The sequence below is a fragment of the Melanotaenia boesemani genome, chromosome 8 (genome assembly GCF_017639745.1).
Source record: "Melanotaenia boesemani isolate fMelBoe1 chromosome 8, fMelBoe1.pri, whole genome shotgun sequence".
Lineage (NCBI taxonomy): Eukaryota > Metazoa > Chordata > Actinopteri > Atheriniformes > Melanotaeniidae > Melanotaenia > Melanotaenia boesemani.
This window is the reverse complement of record NC_055689.1, coordinates 8,160,389-8,179,027: the sequence shown is the minus strand read 5'-3', so window position 1 is coordinate 8,179,027 and position 18,639 is coordinate 8,160,389. Positions and strand designations below refer to the sequence as shown.

The window sequence follows — 18,639 nt, the reverse complement described above, 5'->3', positions numbered from 1 at the left end:
GCATTTCACTGCCATCTTGTGTGTGTGACAAATAAACAAATTGAACCTATAAATTAATAAAAAATTGTTTTTTTCTTAATTTTTGAATAAATTATACTTTTTATTTTATTTATTTATTTAAAATTTTTAATGGCTCACTGAGGTTACACACTGTGGCTGCAACAATTAACCAGCTAGCCATCAACTGGACTGGCTTTTATTTATTTATCAAACGTTTTTTTATTTTTTTTTTATTTTTACATTTTTTCCTCTTTTTAACTTGCATTGTGCTGATAGTATTGTTTTTTTATGGCTCATTAAATGCACCATTTAAGAGACACTTTAAAACAATTGTGTTCTTAGTCTGAACGTTTTTTGCTTTAAGTGAAGAGAATCTAAATTTTTTATTAACTGATGAGGAAAATGGGACATTCAGCTTGTGTGGAAATGTGTTAAATAATTAGCAGAACAAGGACTTTTAAAAAAACAAACAAAAAAAATAAATATAAAAAAAAATATATAAATATAAAAAGCTAGCAGCTTTTGTCTTGATTTAAAATTTCATATAGTTCAGATTTCAGGTTTTGTAGTGTGGCTTTTATTTACAAAAGTGCACCCACGTGCTCTTTGATGCTGTTCTATATTTGGAGACACAAACATTTTTATTTAATTTATTTTTTTGGATTTACAGTCTGAGGGGTGAGCGGAGACGTCATTCATTTGCTGTTGGATCTCAGTGCAGAAACTTGGATGAATTATTTGTGTCTTAGTTTTGTTTATAGATGCAAAATTGCATTTTGTTGTTTACATAATACAAAAGTTATTTTACTTTTTAAATTTTTTTTTTTTTTTTATTAAAAGTACAGTTAAAATCAATCAAAAACCAGAATTTCTACTCAGTTGGACCATTTTTGTTTGTGTTTTTCAGCCACTTCAAGCTGCAAACTCTTGTTTTTATGCTCCTCTATGGACGGAGATGAAATCATGTGAGCGGGCGACAACCTCGCAGTGCCGGGAACTCGACTCTCGGCTGGCTTCGGTGGACTGGGGGCCTCGTCTGCATGCGGCTGACTGTCTGGAGCATCTTTAGTGTCAGAGCAGATGCTGAAAGACAACCAGCTTTCTGCCGCTCAGGTATTGCAGGTATGAAGTGTGTGTTTACACACTCAGCCTGATCATTTATCCAGCGTACCAGACGATAACTATCAGTTTTTGTTCAGTGCAGCTGGGTGTGACTGAGTTTGATGCATGTTTACGTCATTGTGTCTAGAAGTTTATCTTCATACTGTCTGTTTACTGTGTGTGTGTGTGTGTGTGTTATTCATGCAGACATGAGATCACAGAGCAAACAGTGCAGAGAAAGTTGATGATCAAACTTTGGGGATGATGTCATACGTTGTACGAACATTACAGATGACACAATGAGGGAGAAAAAGTGTAAAAACCTGCTGAGTGTGTTCTTTTCTATTTATAAATATAGATGGTGGATGCGGTTGACCCTTTCCTGTTTCATTAAGCTTTGGTTTGTGTGTTTGAAAGGAATCTGTCACGTCCCAGATTTGTTTGTCTTCTATTTTTGGGCCACTGAGTAGCAGTCTATGACTTATGAGGTAGAGTAGGAGGAAGAGTCACACTGGTGGCTTTAACAGTAACCTCTTGTTCCTCAGGCACAAACAGACCCACGCACCGGATGCTGGCCGGCTGCACACTCCCAAACAGGTGTGTGCGGGCGTCGGTACAAATAGAAACCATTATGTTTGTGTGTGTTTTAGGCGCTTTAACATGCAGTGGAGAGAAAATGAAAGGAACAAACTCATCGTGTGGTTTACTTTTAGGGACTGATATACTAAAAATTAGATTAAATGTTTGTTTCTAATAAGAACTGTGAATATAATGAAGTAAGTAACATGCAAGTGAGGAACTGGGACTGAATGGGAGCTGGGAAGCAAGAGGGAAGCTCCCAGAATAGCAGCAGGGATCAGCGAGCGGGCTTTTTGTGGAGAGTGCCTCCGAATGCTTGGAGGGCCTTGGGGGCCCAGACTGACAGAGGAGAACTTGGAGGAAAGGGAGCCTCTGGGAGTCCAAAGCGTATATGTGGGTGTGAGAGAGCAAAGTGTTATTTTAACCATGAACTTGCATCCGGCCCCCCCCCCCCCCCCCCCCCCCCCACCACCCGTTGCTTGAGTCTACCTGCAGGTCAATCATCATTTTCTCTCCTTCATTCGATTGTCTTCCTCCTTTTACCTTAACTGTTGTTTTTCTTCATAATCCTCTTTCGTTTTCTGATCCTCCGAGCAGATAGACTGGTATTGCATTACCGCTCCCCCGCTGAGGTTCTGCGAGCTGTCTGTCTGTCGGGTGTATTGTGTGTTAGCTGTGTTGGTAATGCATCAGATTTCCTTACGGAGGGACCCTGTAATAGATCACCATGTGACAGCAGCACCTCAGACACAGGCTAGAGGAACAGAGCTTCCTGTCGTTTTGCATGATAAACTTTTGTACCAGTGTATGAACAGACTGGGATCACATGCTTCTGATTTTGGCCAGTTTTTTAAGTCTGATCATCTATAAGCGCTACACCTCAGACAGAGCTCTTCTTCCGTTTTAGATGAGCTGGGGTCTGACGATGAATCATAGCAGAAAGATGTCCCGAGTAGCACATTTCACATTATTTCCTGTCTGCATCTCTGCTTTCTCTACGTTCCCAGGCTTCAAAGGACAGATTTCTGTCACTTTACTTCCAAGTACGAAGTACAGTCCTCCAGAAATCTTAACTACCATAACTAACTGCTTTACATTGTGAGTTTATCGAGTGGAAGAATTTATAATGAAATGAAAACCAGGGAAGGACATTTCAAGCAAAATTATTTAAAAATGCTGACCACTGAGGCTCGGTACAGTCTGGATCTGGATTTTTGGTTAAAACCTAAGGAGATAAAGTTGTGTGAAATGGTGTCTATGTCTTTAAAAGATGGACTAGATGGTAGTGGATGACCCTTTCACATGGAAATAAACAGTCAGTGTTGCAGGGTGTTTTGGTATTTTCGCTCTTCTGTTGTGGCTCTGCTCCATCACTCGCTGGTGTAAAGAGGACCGGAAGAACAGCTTACATATTGACCACACTTGCACAGCATTGTAGAGAGTGATGATGCAATTCTGTTGGCAGGTCCTTGACTGAGCCCACATCACCGCCCACACACACACACAGCCCTACCTCTTCCTTATACACAAAGAAAAACAATGTAAGCGTTTTTATTTCTTGGCAGCTGCAGTGAAGGGAGCGAGACAGAAACTTTCAACTTCGACTTTTTACAGGATATCACATCTCTGTAAATAGCTGCGCTCCAGCCTGGCCAGCAGACGGTTCTTGTTCCTCTTCTTTCATCGCCAAGTTAAAGGATAAGAAGCACTCTTCTGCTTGCCAGTATCAGTCCTTGGCAGGGAATGTCTGTGTTTTCTAAAATTAGTAAAGGGTACAGCCTGAGAAGCTGCAGACAGACATTATAGTATTAACACCTGACTTGACATCAGTTGCCCCATCACTGGTTGAGTCCAATTACTTTCAAATTATTTGGACATGTTGAAAGCTTCTGGGTTACACATACACCCACCCCACCACACACACACCCACACACACAAAATCTAGTAGTTCATAAGTCAGGTTTTAAAAGATGTTTTTCCTGCTCTATTGGATCATATTCTCAATGCAAGAGAGAAAAGCTTACACCTGCCTGTTAAACATGCCTACATAATACACTGAATGTCTCCCTGCCTTAGACTGCCCCCACGGGGCCACACGGTGTAACAGCAAGTACAGATTGAACACTTTAATTTCAGACATCTGGTTAGTTGTATAAGCTTTGCATGTTTATCCACATGAAGCTTTTTCCCGTGTGCTATATGTGAACTTGGAGAGTTGGTATTGATGAGACAGAAACTTCCAGCGTGTGTAGAAGAATCGTTTAATGTGTTTTCAGAGACTTTAGGACATATATGAAAATAATAATTTCAAGCTTCTTATTTTTCAGTATTTCACTTCCAAGTAGCCGGACTGTCTTGTAATTTTTTAAAGTTGTCCTGAGCTTTTTTATTAGTTTTTTGTTTGTTTATTATCCTACTGGATTAGAAAAGGCTCCAACTCAAGGGATAAGCTAGTGTTGTATCTATACGTAAGAACCAATACTGAACACTGCAGTGTCTTAGGGCTCTTTGATATTAGCTGCCTGTCACAAAGATTTAATTTCATTAGTTGCATTTCTGAAAAATACCAAAGATAACACAGTATGACATAAAATAATGTGTTTGTAGCACGGTATATCCAGTGTGTCCTTCACACTCTGAGCCCTGTGCCTAAAATTGCATACCCATACAGTAAGTACATGAGTATATCTCTGCAACCACAAGGTGTATTTAAATACTTTTGGAGTCATGAAGTGACATTTGTTAAGACATGTAAACATCGGTATATGTGTTACAGGTGAAGAATAAATTTAGATGATAGTTTCAGGCTTGCCTAAAGGAAAATAAATAAACACCTTAAGGATGATATAAATATCCCTTTGGAATGGTGCAGCTGTAACTCTAAACTTCTATCAAATCAAAGTAGAATATGTAAATGTTATCTCTGCAAAGCATAAGAAAGTGACGCAGAACAAAATTAGAGAGGTTTTAGTCCAGACAGTTCAGAAAAAGTTTCTAAAATAGCACAGAAATAATAGCAAAAATAGCACATAGGTTTGGCACCATTTATTCTCCAAGTTCCCCAATTTTCAAAGTGTTTAAACATCTGAGGAAACTAGACAAAAGAAGTGTTGGGACTAAAAAAATCTACAGCAACTGTGTCTGACGGTGACTTATGTGAGAAATGGGAACAAATCCAGCAAAGACCTGACGCAGGACCTGAGAGACGCATCTGGACCTTCAGTTGATCCATCCACTGTTCGCTGAAGCCTCATCAGAAATGGTCTCCATGGTAGGTGGCCGTCAAGAAGACATTCTTAAGGAAGAGAAACAGAGAAAAAACAGGCTGAGGTATGCCAAATGACACAAGAACTGGACTGAAATTCGACAGCAACAGGTCTTGATGAAGTGATGAATCCTCCCTAGAGCCTGGACCTGAACATTACTGACAGACAGCAGAACAAAATGCAGCTGTCATCCAAAGAAAAGCTTTGGAAAGTCCTTCAAGAAGCCTTGAGGACTGTTCCCGAAATCAAAGGAGCTACACAGTGCTGTAGTTTGAGCTAGACGGTCAAAAACATTGTTTGATGGCGGCTGTCGGTGCTCTGGCCAGGATTGGAGTTTAAATAGACGTAGTTTGGCTTGGCTTTCTGTTGACATCTGTCCAGCTGTTTCCAGACTGATTAACACCTTCTTATTCACATCCAAGAATGTAACAGGCTTTGTCACACACAAAAAAACAACAAAAAAAAAACGTTTAAGTTGATGTTATACTACACAATATGATAATCTAATAATTTTGGTCATTAATATCATTGTCCAGTTTCAGATCACATGACGGAGTCATATTTGGGATGTGTTTTGATTCCCGGACAGCTGGGTTGGTGTGTGAATGAGTTGGCATGCTCAGTGTCACTCCAATGTCAACACACACACACACACGTGTGATGGCACCAAAATGCAGAGGGGCTTTCGTTCCTGAAGATTTACATACCTCATCACCTGTGACCTTGTCAAAACTGCACATACAGATTAGGTGAGACACCGGGACCCTTGTCCTGGTCTCTTGTCCCTCTTAATCCTGTCACCTTGCGTGGCCCGGTGTTGGCCTGCAGGATTTTAGGCCACCCTCTTAAATCCCACCTGTTTATTCAGTTCAGCTTCATTTGACAGTCATCTCGAGTCACTTATAAAGATTCAGTCCAATTATAATCCAATTCAAATAAATCCGTTACATGATCCACATTAGTCCAGTTTCCAAGAATCGTGTGTATATAAGCCATTTCATTAAAAAATGCTCCAGTTGAAGAAACCAGCAGATTTGAACCTGATAGGATCTTAGCGGACCAACACCATGCGCTTTCACGTTCCGCATCAACGCTTCCTAGAAAGACGAGGTGGAACCAGGATTAGATAGCATGGAGATCTGTCTGACTCTCACTCTGTCACACACCCTGTCTTCATGTCCTCATCGCTCGGTCACACACACCTCTGTCCACAGTGGATTTGCTGAGCGTGCCTGCACCCCTCTGATTCAGCTTAAGTGGAAATCCTTCTGTGAAAGGGGTGATGAGAGAGGATTTGCTGAGGATATTATTTCTCCTGACAACTTAGTTTGAAATATAGTTTCTGTGTTATGACCCTACGCCCCGCGCTGACTGATCCCTGTCCTCGTGGATTCAGGGCATCTTTGAAGAACAACTTTTTTCCTCATTATGGTCGCCGTTCGGTCTGAATTTGTCTCAAACAGATGATAAAGTCAGGATAAAAAACACTCTTCAATAAAGAGATAATAAATGTATGTGTGTCCTACTGAGTTTTTTTTTTAATTTGTTTTAATGCTGAGGATCAAAATAATTTAATAATAATTTAAATATATTAATAATATATAATAATATTAATAATAAATTAAATTAATAATAAATTCTTTTCTTTAAGCTAATGTTCCTCACTAAAAAATAATTTCATTCAACATAATTTTCTTAACAAAATTGTGAAAAACTGAAAAGAAATTGTAAATGTTTTTGTTTGTTTTGTTTAGGACAGTATTTGCACTTGAGCTAATTATTAATAAATCAAATATAAATATATTATTTATAAAAAATAAATAGCAACATAAATATACATTTTCCTCTTTTTGGGATTAAATAAAGAAAAAATATGTTTCGGTCAGTCAAATAAAATTTAGAATTTAGCATGATCTCTGCAAGAGAAGCTGAATCTCGGCATATGGGGGCTTTGTCACATCTGTGAGCATAATCCACCAAAAACCAGTTTATCCCCCTTATTCCTGAAGATTATGAACACCAGTGTATGCAGTCTTGGGGGCTGTGTCTCAAAAGGTTGAAGAACTGCTGGTTTAGGCTACTTAAACTGGTGTTTGCGGTACCAGAAAACGCCTTTAAAAACATGAACTTGTTCGCTCTGATAATCACTGCAAGCTTTACCAAACGATGTTTATGTTTCCATTCCTCAGGTTAATTTAATAAACTGAAATGTTCTGCCATAGGACAAGCGGTGATAAAGAAAAAATCCATTTGTTCTCTTGCTGTTAAATCAGTAACAGGAAAAGAAATCTGTGCTAATAAGAACATTACCTGTGAAACTTAAGTGTTTATTTAGGACTAGCTTTTCTGTTATGAGCTGCAGAGGTTTTTGTATTTTTAGTTTCCTGATTTGAAAAACAGATATTTTTTTTTAATTGTTCGCTTCAAATCTATCATTTTGTTTGAATCCAAGTTCAGATTACAAGATTTAAAAAGAATGGCATTTTTCACATGAAGCCAATTTCTCTTGTTCTCAAGACTTTTAAAAGTGTGTGTTTTCATATTGAACAGCTGATCTGTGACAGGAGTGCACAGGAGATTTTTCTCCAGACCGAACCGATCGACTCATCTGACTGATCTCTTATCAATCCGGTGCTGTCATGTAGACAAATCTGTCTCTACAGCAAAGCTAAAACATGCACGATACAAGCAGACTTAGTCCGATTTGCTCACCTGGTTGCTTTTTTTTCCCACCAGCTTGTGCTCGTTATGATGCAGGAAACCTGAAGGGAAAATGGGATTCTACTGGATTTACTGAGCAGACTGACGTTTGTTGTGCGTTTGTTTATTTTTCTTTGCCAGGTTTTCCTCTGAGCTTGAGCGATTTTTGATGGTATCGTTATGTCAAATCCTGTCTTTATAGCTTTTACACTTAGTAACTGGTTACCGATTGAACCACCAGCTGGCATCAGATCTAGAGACTTCAACGTTTTAGTGGGTTTAAAACCTCAAAGTGTGAATCAGGCTTTAGACAACGGACACTTTTTGGAAGACTTTTCTAAAAGTTGTGGTTTCAAAGCAAGTTGTCTTTTCCAAAGGTGGCAGCAACACCCCAAATGTACTCTGTAATCTAATCAAGGTTTGTAATCTGCTGGATTTGGGATAAGGACTTAGGGACAGAAAAGAGGTTTAGTTTTTACTGATGCACATGGAGCAGCAGCCAGGTTTTACTCCAGTTCTGTCCTGCTGATGGTAAGAGTGAAAATATAGTCAAAACAGAGATGCTGTGTGCAGCCCACACCCCACCCACAGCTCCATCAGCTTCTTGACTGCTCATGACATTATTATTGTGTCAACATTTTCCCAGCAGCACTGACGGCACAGCTGCACAGAGTCGCTGCTCGTTCTCAAGCAGCCGATCATCTGTCAACGTGTCGGCTGGTTTAAAAAAGACAACAAGATTTAATCTCTGACCTGAAGTTTGGGTGTTATGATGACCTTTAAGAAGAAATATTGCTTTTGACAACGTGAGAGTTCTGTGCAGAAATAATTTATATTATTATTATTATTGAAGCATTCTAACATGACAGAATAACTACTATAATTATTTGGCAACATGTTTTGTTTTACAAAGAAGGCAGTTTTATTTGTAAAGTTCATGTCATGTAAATCGGACGTATTGATCAGTGATGGATGTCGCTGGTCTGACGTCATCTTGCGTCCGTTGCTGTACTGAGGCATCCCAGTCCACCAGTTGAGGTGTTGGGAGAGAAGACAATGGCAAATGGCACACACACACACGCACACACACACACACACATACCCACACTGACCTTTTCCAGAACAGTTTGAAAGCTCTGTTGGTAATTCCATTCGCAGTAATGAAATTTTATTGCATATTTATTTATTTTTTGGATGGGCAAACAGACAAACAAAAAGGACCCCCCCCAATCCCGTAAAAAAAATCTCTTCACAAACTTCATGAAAAAATTTGTCCTGAAACCCTGAAACTAAACTGCAACTTATCCATTATTAGATATTAAAGACTTAAGATCTTTGATCAATAAGAATTTGATCCTTAAGGAAAGGAAATAAAGTTTTTTTTGTGCGCAATGATATACTTCTGTTGTATCTAACAAAATAAAAAACAGCAACAAAAAATCTGAAATGTTTGAGATAAAAAAAAACAACTTTTTTTAAACTAGTCACACCAGGAGAAACACATCTGTCTTGATGCGACATTTTCCGGCCACAAAGGCAAAATTTTATATTTTACAAAACAAATCTAAAGTTTAACCTTGCTTTAGATATAAATAATTTGTAATATTGTTCTAATTTCTGCAGAAGCTAAGAGATAAATAATATTTTAGTGTCAGCCAATCAATTTGTATTAAATGAAATGAAATGAAATTATGAAATGGAATAGAACAAATGGTAAAGTTGAATTTTTTCTTTCTTGTGTGTGTTTTTGTAAAAATGGGAAGTCGTCTTAGTAAGCTGCTTTCAAAAAATGTTTTAAATCATTTTTTTAAAAAATGAATAAATTATTGCTATTTGTTTTTATTAAAAGATGATTTACTTTGTACTTTATCTCAAAAAGGTAAAACCAACTTATTACTAGCCATCATATTTACATTTTGGGGCTTAATTTAATAGGAACTACCTGAATTATGTAGTTTTGTTGCATTATTTTTTCTTTATGTGCGAGATACCAGCTACTACCCTGATTATATTTCCACCATATGAGCCCCATGTCCATCGTAGACTACAGGGATTTCCTCCAGCTCCTGTGTAAATGCTTAATGTTGCCCCCAGAGCCCGAAGTCTGCCCACCAGTGGTCGTAAATGGACAGGAGGGGCCCAGGAGTCTCTGTCTCTAAAAGGTAGGATTTTAGACATCATGTGATACTTGGGCGGGGAGCAATGCATCATTACACCCACAGCCTGTCTGCTGCACTCTCCATCACGAGGACGGAGAAGGCGTTTTACATGTTTTAACAGGCTCCAACTTCCCCTGACACAAGACACATGGAGTTTGTAGGGTCAAAGGCTGATGCCCCAGAATTTGGTTTTTCAAGGGGCTTTCCAGGTTTCTGGAGAAAAGCTTATATGTGGTTGATAATGGAAGTCTAGATTTTCCTTTTTGGGAACATCAGGGATCTCACTGATTGTTTGTCTGCATCCTCTTTTTCCCCTTTTCCTAAGATACTCATACTTTTGTTATTCACAGTAGATTGAAAATATACTAGAAGTACAATGATTGTTTGAAAACTGTCCAGCTTTAAGTTTAATCAAGCAGCTACAGTCTGTGATGGAGTATATAATAAACTCAGCTGTGAATGCACATAAAAACATTATAACCTCGGTTAGCCGGCGCTTCTCTTCTGTTCTACAGTTGCTCTCATAATGCTCAACTTCTCTTCAATGTCGCTGTAGTATACATTTTTACTTTAATATAAAGACAGTGTGCTACTGCTAATTTCAAGTAAAGTTAAAGTTCAACTAAACAAACTGATAAAAGAAGAGCCAACTAACTAGACTCAAAATCAGAATGAACTAAAGCAAACGAATGAACATGACAAACAAACTGACCTCCTGAACAATCAAACAGGTCAACTTAAATATAAATTTAGCTAAACCAAGAGTAAACACATTGACACAAGAGTGTCATTGATTCAACAAGTTGTTGGAAACATTCCTCAGAGGGTTTGCTCCATATTGACATGACAACATCACACAGTTGCTGCAGGTTTTTTCGGCTGCATCCATGATGAGAATCTCACCGTCCCAAGACATCTTAAAGCTGCTCTGATTAAGTTGGTATGTATTCAAGCTTAGTTGTGTTTTAATGAAAATGTTGGACTGAGAGGCTGTTCAGACCTGGTATGATCATCAGTTCTGGCTGATAAGATCACAGGTGGAAAGTCCCAACTCTGCATGTTCACACATGGCTTTAATACACGTCTTTTAGAGGTACAACGATGGAATATTCCACTGTTTGTGCTTAAAATAAAATGTCTTGACATCCTAAGAGCTTTTAATATTACTTACTTACTTATTACCTCCTTTTTGCCAGTGGTTGTAAAAGGGAACGTTTCATTTGGCATAAAATTAACAAAACACCTGATATTTCTTTCATGAGCCTAAGCTGGCTGTTTGAAATAAGAGGAGTAAAAAATATGAAACTACATGCAAAAGCTAAAATGTGGCTGCTATGGAGGGACAAAAGCAATGGTTCAGAAAAAAGTCATCATACAAAATTTTTAAGGGATGCATACAATTTATGTTGGGACTGCTGAACAGAAAGCTCTTAAGAATTTAACTTGGCACTGAAAATGTGCATGAGCTCTGATTTGCTACGTGATACTGGGAAATCACACAAGTCTTTGACCATTAGAAAGTATAATTAATTAATTGCTTTGACATTTATTTTATTTTAGTTTGTTTTGTTTTTTGTTTTGTTTTGTTTTGTTTGGTTTTGTTTAGTTTATTTTGACTTTGTGGTGATCTATCCAGCTTAACAGGAACATGATTGTCTCCATTTTGTGGAGCAGAAATATGCGACTCCCAGCACAGATCCTGAGTTGTGAGGCTCCAGTTACAGCAGCTCTGTTCACTTTTCCTACAGAAATCAGCATTAACAGATGAGGAGGAGCTTTTCTGTGAATCCTGAATTTGGAGCTTGCTTTTGAAAAGATATGTTGTTTTCCAGAAACAAGGAGAGCAAGAAAAGTGTGAGCAGGCCTGAGTGACCCCATCCTCATTTTATCCTGTATTTAACACAATTTGTCATTGGATCACCTAGATCAGGGGTGTCCAGTTTGGTCCTCTAGGGCCACAATCCTGCAGGTTTTCAATGGGTCCTTTCTCCAACACACCTGACTCAAATTAAGGAGTCATTGTGCAGAACTTCACAGGCTGTTGGATCCATTTAAAATGAGCCAGGTGTGCTGGAGCAGGCAGACGGAAAACATGCAGGACAGTGGCCCTCGAGGACCAACTTTGGACCTAGATGTTTCTCTAACGGGTGTGGATGCTCAAAAGATCTGCTAAATAAGATGGTACCAGTCCATTTAAACCTTTTACAATGAGCAATTAAATCATAAATTCAGAGATGGGCTGGGAACCAGTGAAGACTGGAGTCATGTGCTCATTCCTTTTCATCGCTAGCTAAAATATGAGCTGCAGCTCTTTTGAAGGAGACGGGGACGACTTATCCAACATAGATATAAAATACATTCTAGTAATCCAGTTGAAAGCTGATAAAGAATGAATAATTTTCTTTGAGGTGGAGGTATGGCTGCACCTTTGCGATCAATCTAAAACTGGATTTATATTTGTGCGGCGTCTGTGTAAGGTTGGTCACCGCCATATGCTCTGTGTAGATCCGTGGAGGCTTGATGCACAACTCTTCCAGACCCGACGTGCACCCCTCCATGCAGCTCGGTTTACCGGATGTATTCCCTTGTGATTGGTTGGTTTGTGATTATATTTGAGGATTTCTGGAGCCTCTCGCTGAATGTGTGCGGTAGTGATGGGATGTTTGGCTCTTTTCAGAGAGCTGGCTCTTTCGGCTCGGCTCCCAAAGAAGAGCTGGCTCTTTTGGCTCCTGAACGGCTCTTAATTTAGCATCTTTTTTAGCCCTATAATTTACATTAACTCCTCAAAAATGAATGAATTGTGTTTTGAAAACCCTTTTGTGTTCAGCATTTTTACCAGAAGCCTTATATTTGCCTCCTTTTTATGCATTAATTCTGATACAAAACAACTTATTTTTGTTTACTGTTTCAACAAAAGTCTTATATTGCACAACTGAACAATAAACAGCAGACAAATCCACAAAACAGAATGAGAACCAAACTCAAAGCAGCATTAATGTCCCCAGTGCAGAATGGCATTCAGAAAAATAAGATGTCTCATTTTGGATGGCTGATCTGGTTTCCCCCCCTCTTTGTTTTCACATAATGGTATGATCCTATATCCTCACATCTGATTGTCCATGGGGGGGCCAATCCAGCCGAGCTGGGGCTGAGCACTGAGAGCTATCAGCAAAAGGAAAAAAAACTGGGAGCCGGTTCTTCTGATTCAATACAAAGCATCGGCTCTCAGAGCCGACTCTTTCATGCATCACTAGTGTGCGATAACCATACAACCCCTGGCAAAAAGTATGGAATCACCATTCTTGGAAGAGTGCTCATGCAGTTGTTTTGTTGTGTAGAACAAAATCAGAAGACAAACATGACACACAACTCTAGTCATTCCAAATGGCAACTTTCTGACCAGTTTTTTATTGCAATGTTTAGGTTTTGCACAATTCTAGAGGGTAATGGAAACGCAGCTAATGAGACCTTGGTCATTTTTTTCTATAACCAATCGGACAAATATGACTTAATCTGTTTGTCTGGTGGGAATAACTCCTCCTCTGTCATATTTTTCCACTCCAACACGCCTTTCTGCAACCGATGCAGAACAAAGTCCCAGAAACACACAGATGTTGTGCAACTCTGTTTTTGCTCAAAACATGAGTTGAGATGATCTGCAGGTATGTTTTAGATGTAATCCTTTATGAAAAGTAATGATATTTGGGAATCGTTATCATCAATTAATGATGACGTTTGATATCTTGATTAATTTTAAAATCAAGTTATGACATTCCTAACACAACGCACCATTTCTTTATGAAATGTAAACGGAAACATGAGAAGACAGATCAGTTAAAAGTACTAAAGCTAGAAAACGAGGCTTTTGACATTAGAGAGCCATTAACATTTGCAGCCATAGATTGAACCCTGGAGGCTCTGATAAGGAGCATTGATTTAGGATTCAGATGTAAGAAGACTAAGCAGCAATAAAACTTCTTCCCTCAGAGACAAACCATAAATATTCTCTCTATTGCTGCATCTCGTACAGATGCCCACATATGGGTGGTCATGTGTTTGCTCGGTGGTGCATGCTTGTTTATGTGATTAGCAGCGGGACAGCTAGCCCTCTGAGGACCAGATTCAAGTGCAGAGCGAAACACGAGAGTTGTTCAGTGGACTGCAAACAACTGGCCTCAGGACATCAGCAAGACGGCGATGGACTCGGAGAGGGAGAGAGGATTGAGATGAGGAAAACAAGAGTGCAAGTGGTAGAAAGAGAGGAGCAAAGGATGAAGATGTGGGCTGGGAAGAGAAAAAGATCATGTATGACTCAGCACGCATTGTGTCGTTAAAGATTTACTCAGTCGCTTCAGTGTTTGATCTGTAATGCTCACAGTGAAACTTTGTCAAAGACAAGAAGGCACTGACACGCACACACACACACACACCCTTTAACACACACCCACACACACCCACATTGTTCTTTTATGCTATTTTACCCTCCATCCAGATGTCCACTCAGCAAAGATCCAGATGGCCTGGATTCTCTCCCTGTAGTGGATCAGTGCTTTTTTTTTAATGCACATGCACACACAAACACACACAAAGCAGCATGGCCATGTTTTTCTCCCTCTCAGAGGGAAGATTAACTCTCCTCATTAGGACTCCCCCGCCTCTCACTAGCATGGCTCCTCCCCCTCCCTTCCCCGCTGGCCTGCCATGCCGTCATTGGCTGCCTCCGTCAGGACCGCAGCTGACTGGAACGCTGTGACCGCAGGACTCCCGAGGACTGAGTAGGTGGGATTGGTTGATGTTGCCACGGTAATAGAGGAGGCGACCACTTGCCAAATCATTGAGCTGGGACTGAAATGGGGGAGAAAAAAAAAGTGGACGGGTGCGGAAAGCGGGTTAGAGGGAATGAAAGGAGGAGAGGAGGCCAAAACAACAACAGCAAGGGATTAGGCATCGACCGAGCAATCATGGAACCCATTTAGGGCAAAGCTGTGTCAAAAATCCCCCCCCCCCCCCCCCCAAAGATCTGAACTGTTGGTCCGACTTGACAGAAGCTCAAAACACACAAAGATGAAATAAAATAAAAGGTCTGAAATGGCAACCCTCCTGGAAGAGATGATTCCCTTGCTGCTGTGATGTTTCTCTCCTGTGGATGTGTAAGAGGTGAGCTGACTGGAGTGACGCCTGTGGCATAGAATAATAATGAGAGAGAGAGAGGGTTGCTGGATGAGAAGAGCATGCGTCAGCACGGAGGCAGGATGAACGGCCGTCAAAGAGAGACGGTGACAGCAGAGATGAGCTGCGCAGAGCCAGACAGAGATTGAGCGTAGACGTTGATGAGATGACAGAAACAGTCAGCTGGATTTTTGGCCCTTCTTGCCACACCTTGGCTGCATCAGCTTAATGCTCCTTGTGACTGCAGCAGCTCCGGGAAACCACCGAGGGAATTTCCTTGCCTTTAAATGAATTTGGAATCATCACTTTCTAGCAGCTGATGCTTCTTCAGGACGAAAGCTACTGACAAGCGAAAAGGGCAAACTGTGGATTGTCTTGTTAATTTCTGCTGAGGAGGAAACAACTCCCGCCTGCTCCAACGAAAGGAACTGACACTGCTCATTCTGCATTGAGCTTTGTGTCTGCAGCTCGCCTCAGGTTTGCTGTTACCGCAGTGAGCAGCACCTGTAAATGTGTGAAATAATGAACTCTTCATCCGGCTGTTTTCAGCAAATACTGCCTCAACACAAACAAAGACGATGAAGGTGGCGATGTGGGACGCGGTGAAGCGGCAACGGGGTTAAATTATTAGACATCATGTCAAGCCATCTGAAATAATCCTGTATATACTGTACTGTACTTGTCTTCCTAACAACAGCATGGACCTGGAAGCGAGCTGACTGGCTGGCTGAGTGCGTGGGTTTGCTTGCTGACTGGAGCAGTTGCTAATTGAGGTCTTAGAGGACACGTAGCCCTGGGCAGGTACCGGCCAGGTGCTGCAGCCCCACGATGGGGGAGACGGCAGAGTACCAGAGACTGCAGGAGACGTCCGAGTCTGACTACCAACGCCTGGCCAGCGATGATGAAGAGGTAGACCTCTGCAGTTCCTTTGTTTATACAGTAGTACAGTAGTGTTCTTACTGAGCTTCGTACATCAGTAAGATTTTACTGAGGATGATTTATGGTTTATCACTGCACAGAAAATTATTTTATTATTATTTGTAGTGGGTTAGCAGGACAACCTTCTGTGGACCGTTTCCTTAATATTTTGGATTTCTTGACCCTAACCTTCTGCTCCTGGGTTGCAGATCCCTGTGCATCTTGATCCCAAATGATTGATCTAAATCATTTTAATCATAATGAGCCACACACACACAAAAAAAAAGTATGAATTTAGGTAATAAAGTCTACTGTCACTGTGTGTAAATCACAAGTTTGATCACTATATTATTGAGTTAGTGTTTGCCAATATCACAAGTTCTGCTACTTTTTGATTAAAAGACAATGTCACATGCTGATTTAATACAATTATTTTGATTCACATCAAATCACAAAAATCTCATTTTCTTCTTGAACTCAGACATTTAATTGGGAAACAGTTTTTTTGTGTGAAAAATTTCTATTTGTAGACATTAAATCAGGATGAAGTGTAAATATTATTACTGTTTAGAGTCTCAAACTAACCCAGTTATAATAATCGGAGTAGTACAGTCTGACTTATTCGTAGAAACACAGCACACCTTTAAGATATGGACTTTTTCCTCATCACATTAAGATATTTTGGTTGGAAGAACAAAATTAATTTAAACAATCCCCCATGCTAGTTTCTCGATCATCTTACAAATGACTGCATCAGTGTTTTCAGTTTGGATGCCATTGGATCTTTGAATCAGTGGATGAATCGTTACACCTGTTAACGACACACTTTAATAATCCTGGAATGAAGCCACAGTTAAAACGCAAATTACGTTTTGTTCGTTTCCTCGATCACATTTAAGCTACACCACCAGGAAAAAAGAGGTACCTACGACTTACGATCTATAAGTTACAGACTAGTATTTACCAGAGCAGGTTTAGATAATCTAAATATTTAACAGCTGTAGGTTTACTCGTCTGACTTGGAAACTTTAACTATTGTCATCAGTAACACCTGATGTGATCATTCATAAATCTGCTGCGTGTTGAAATTTGATTCATCTGCCACACAGTACGAGCTGTTTTACTCTCGTATGTCAGCGGCTTCCCATTTAGCCACTGCACTCACCACACTCAGCACTTCTCACCCACGGCTGAGGCCGGGTCCTGTCTGTGTGTGTGTGTGTGTGTGTGTGTGTTGAGATGCTGAATGCAGAACCATGAGGTCACCGATGAGGTGCTGCAGAATGAGCTCAGTGACAGCAAAGTATGACATCTTATACCCTCCCACAACTTCCGCAAAACCCCCGCGCCTTTTTGCAAACGCAGTGACGCGATGACAGGCGCGACTGGATGAAACTATTCCGTTACAACGGCTCGTACACCGTACGCAGCCACACACGGCTTTTTGAAGCCCCTCCATTACAGCTTCTTTCTTAGTTTTCTGGTTTTTATATCGGGGGGGATGTCCACCTTCAGCAGGTATTTCAGTGTTAAAGTATTTGTTGGCTTGTAGCGTATAAAGAGCTGGTGTTGTACAACTAGTTCAAAGTATAGCCGGTGTATTAAAATAAGTCATTAATTGAAATGGGGTTTTTACCTGGCATATTTTAATTATTTAAAGAGCAGATCATCTGATTTTAAATTCATAATACAGGTGTAATTTTATTAGAATTTTATATAACTTAGAATTTCTTTTCTTTCTTTTTTTTTGTTTGTTTTATTTAACATGATGAAAGGCAGCAATTTAGGAACTATATATGAGCTACTGTTCCTGAACTTAAATGAAAGTCTGTTAGGACCTTAAGTGTTTGTATTTTTCTCATTATCTGCCATTTGAACCCTAGGGTTATTTTTTAGGCCTTTGCTTGAAAATTGCATACCCATAATAAAATGAGTGTCTCTCTACAATCACTAAGTCTATTTGAATACTGTTAGCAACATAGTAAAGAAAGATTTTTAAAGATGTGTAAATACCTGTGTATGTGTTACTAGTGAAGAATGAATGACACTTTTAGGCTTGCCTAAAGATAAACAAATACTTTCAGGATAAATATGATCATCCCCTTGGAATGATGCAGCTTTAACACTAAACTTCTTTCAAATCATCTGTTCTCAAATGTCCCCAAATTTGAGGGTTTTAGAAAGTAAAAAAAAATGAAAAAAGTAAAAATTTAACCAAATAAATGTCCATAGGCCATATAAGTATAAGTCAATTAAAAAAATTAATGAAAATAAGTTTTCAGTCCACTTAATAGAATGTATGAGCAGAAAGCAGCATCTTCTCTATAGGAGAAAATGAGGAATCTTACAGAATTGTTTCATGCATTCAGTGATACCATTTCATCTTTATTTATAGAGCACTTTAAAAACAAGGATGCTGACAAAACTGCTGTAAATAAAAGAAACGCAGGTCGGCAGTAAAACCAAGATGATGTTTGATGATGTTCGAGCCAAATTTTGCCTTTTTTTTAAGCCAAATAATTTTGTTTGTTGCTTGTATTTATTCAAAATTTTCTTAACATTTTACACACTTTCCCACTGACACCATTCCTCTACAACCCTGCCAACAATAAGCCACCATAGAAGATGGATGCATGGATGGATGGATGGATGGATGGATTGATGGATGGATGGATTTGCAGATGGGTGTGTATTAGTTTAAATGTGAATGCGGTCTGTGTGTTGTAGGTCTGTGAGCTGCATACGCT

The 18,639-nt window shown here is 39.6% G+C and overlaps 1 protein-coding gene across 8 annotated transcripts in view; it reads left to right on the top strand.

Annotated features, from left to right (window-relative positions):
* Nucleotides 1-18,639, top strand: part of tnk2b (tyrosine kinase, non-receptor, 2b) — a 72,569-nt gene that overhangs the window by 12,141 nt on the left and 41,789 nt on the right. The window contains exons 2-4 of one of the 8 annotated variants that reach the window (XM_041992220.1): nt 908-1,122; nt 9,741-9,808; nt 15,672-15,883. In XM_041992220.1, the coding sequence (XP_041848154.1) occupies nt 15,803-15,883 (81 nt within the window). In that variant the 5' untranslated portion in view covers nt 908-1,122; nt 9,741-9,808; nt 15,672-15,802. Of the gene's footprint in view, nt 1-907; nt 1,123-9,740; nt 9,809-14,602; nt 15,884-18,639 lie in introns of those variants that run through there. The other 7 variants (XM_041992219.1, XM_041992218.1, XM_041992225.1 and 4 more) reach the window with 7 other exon arrangements.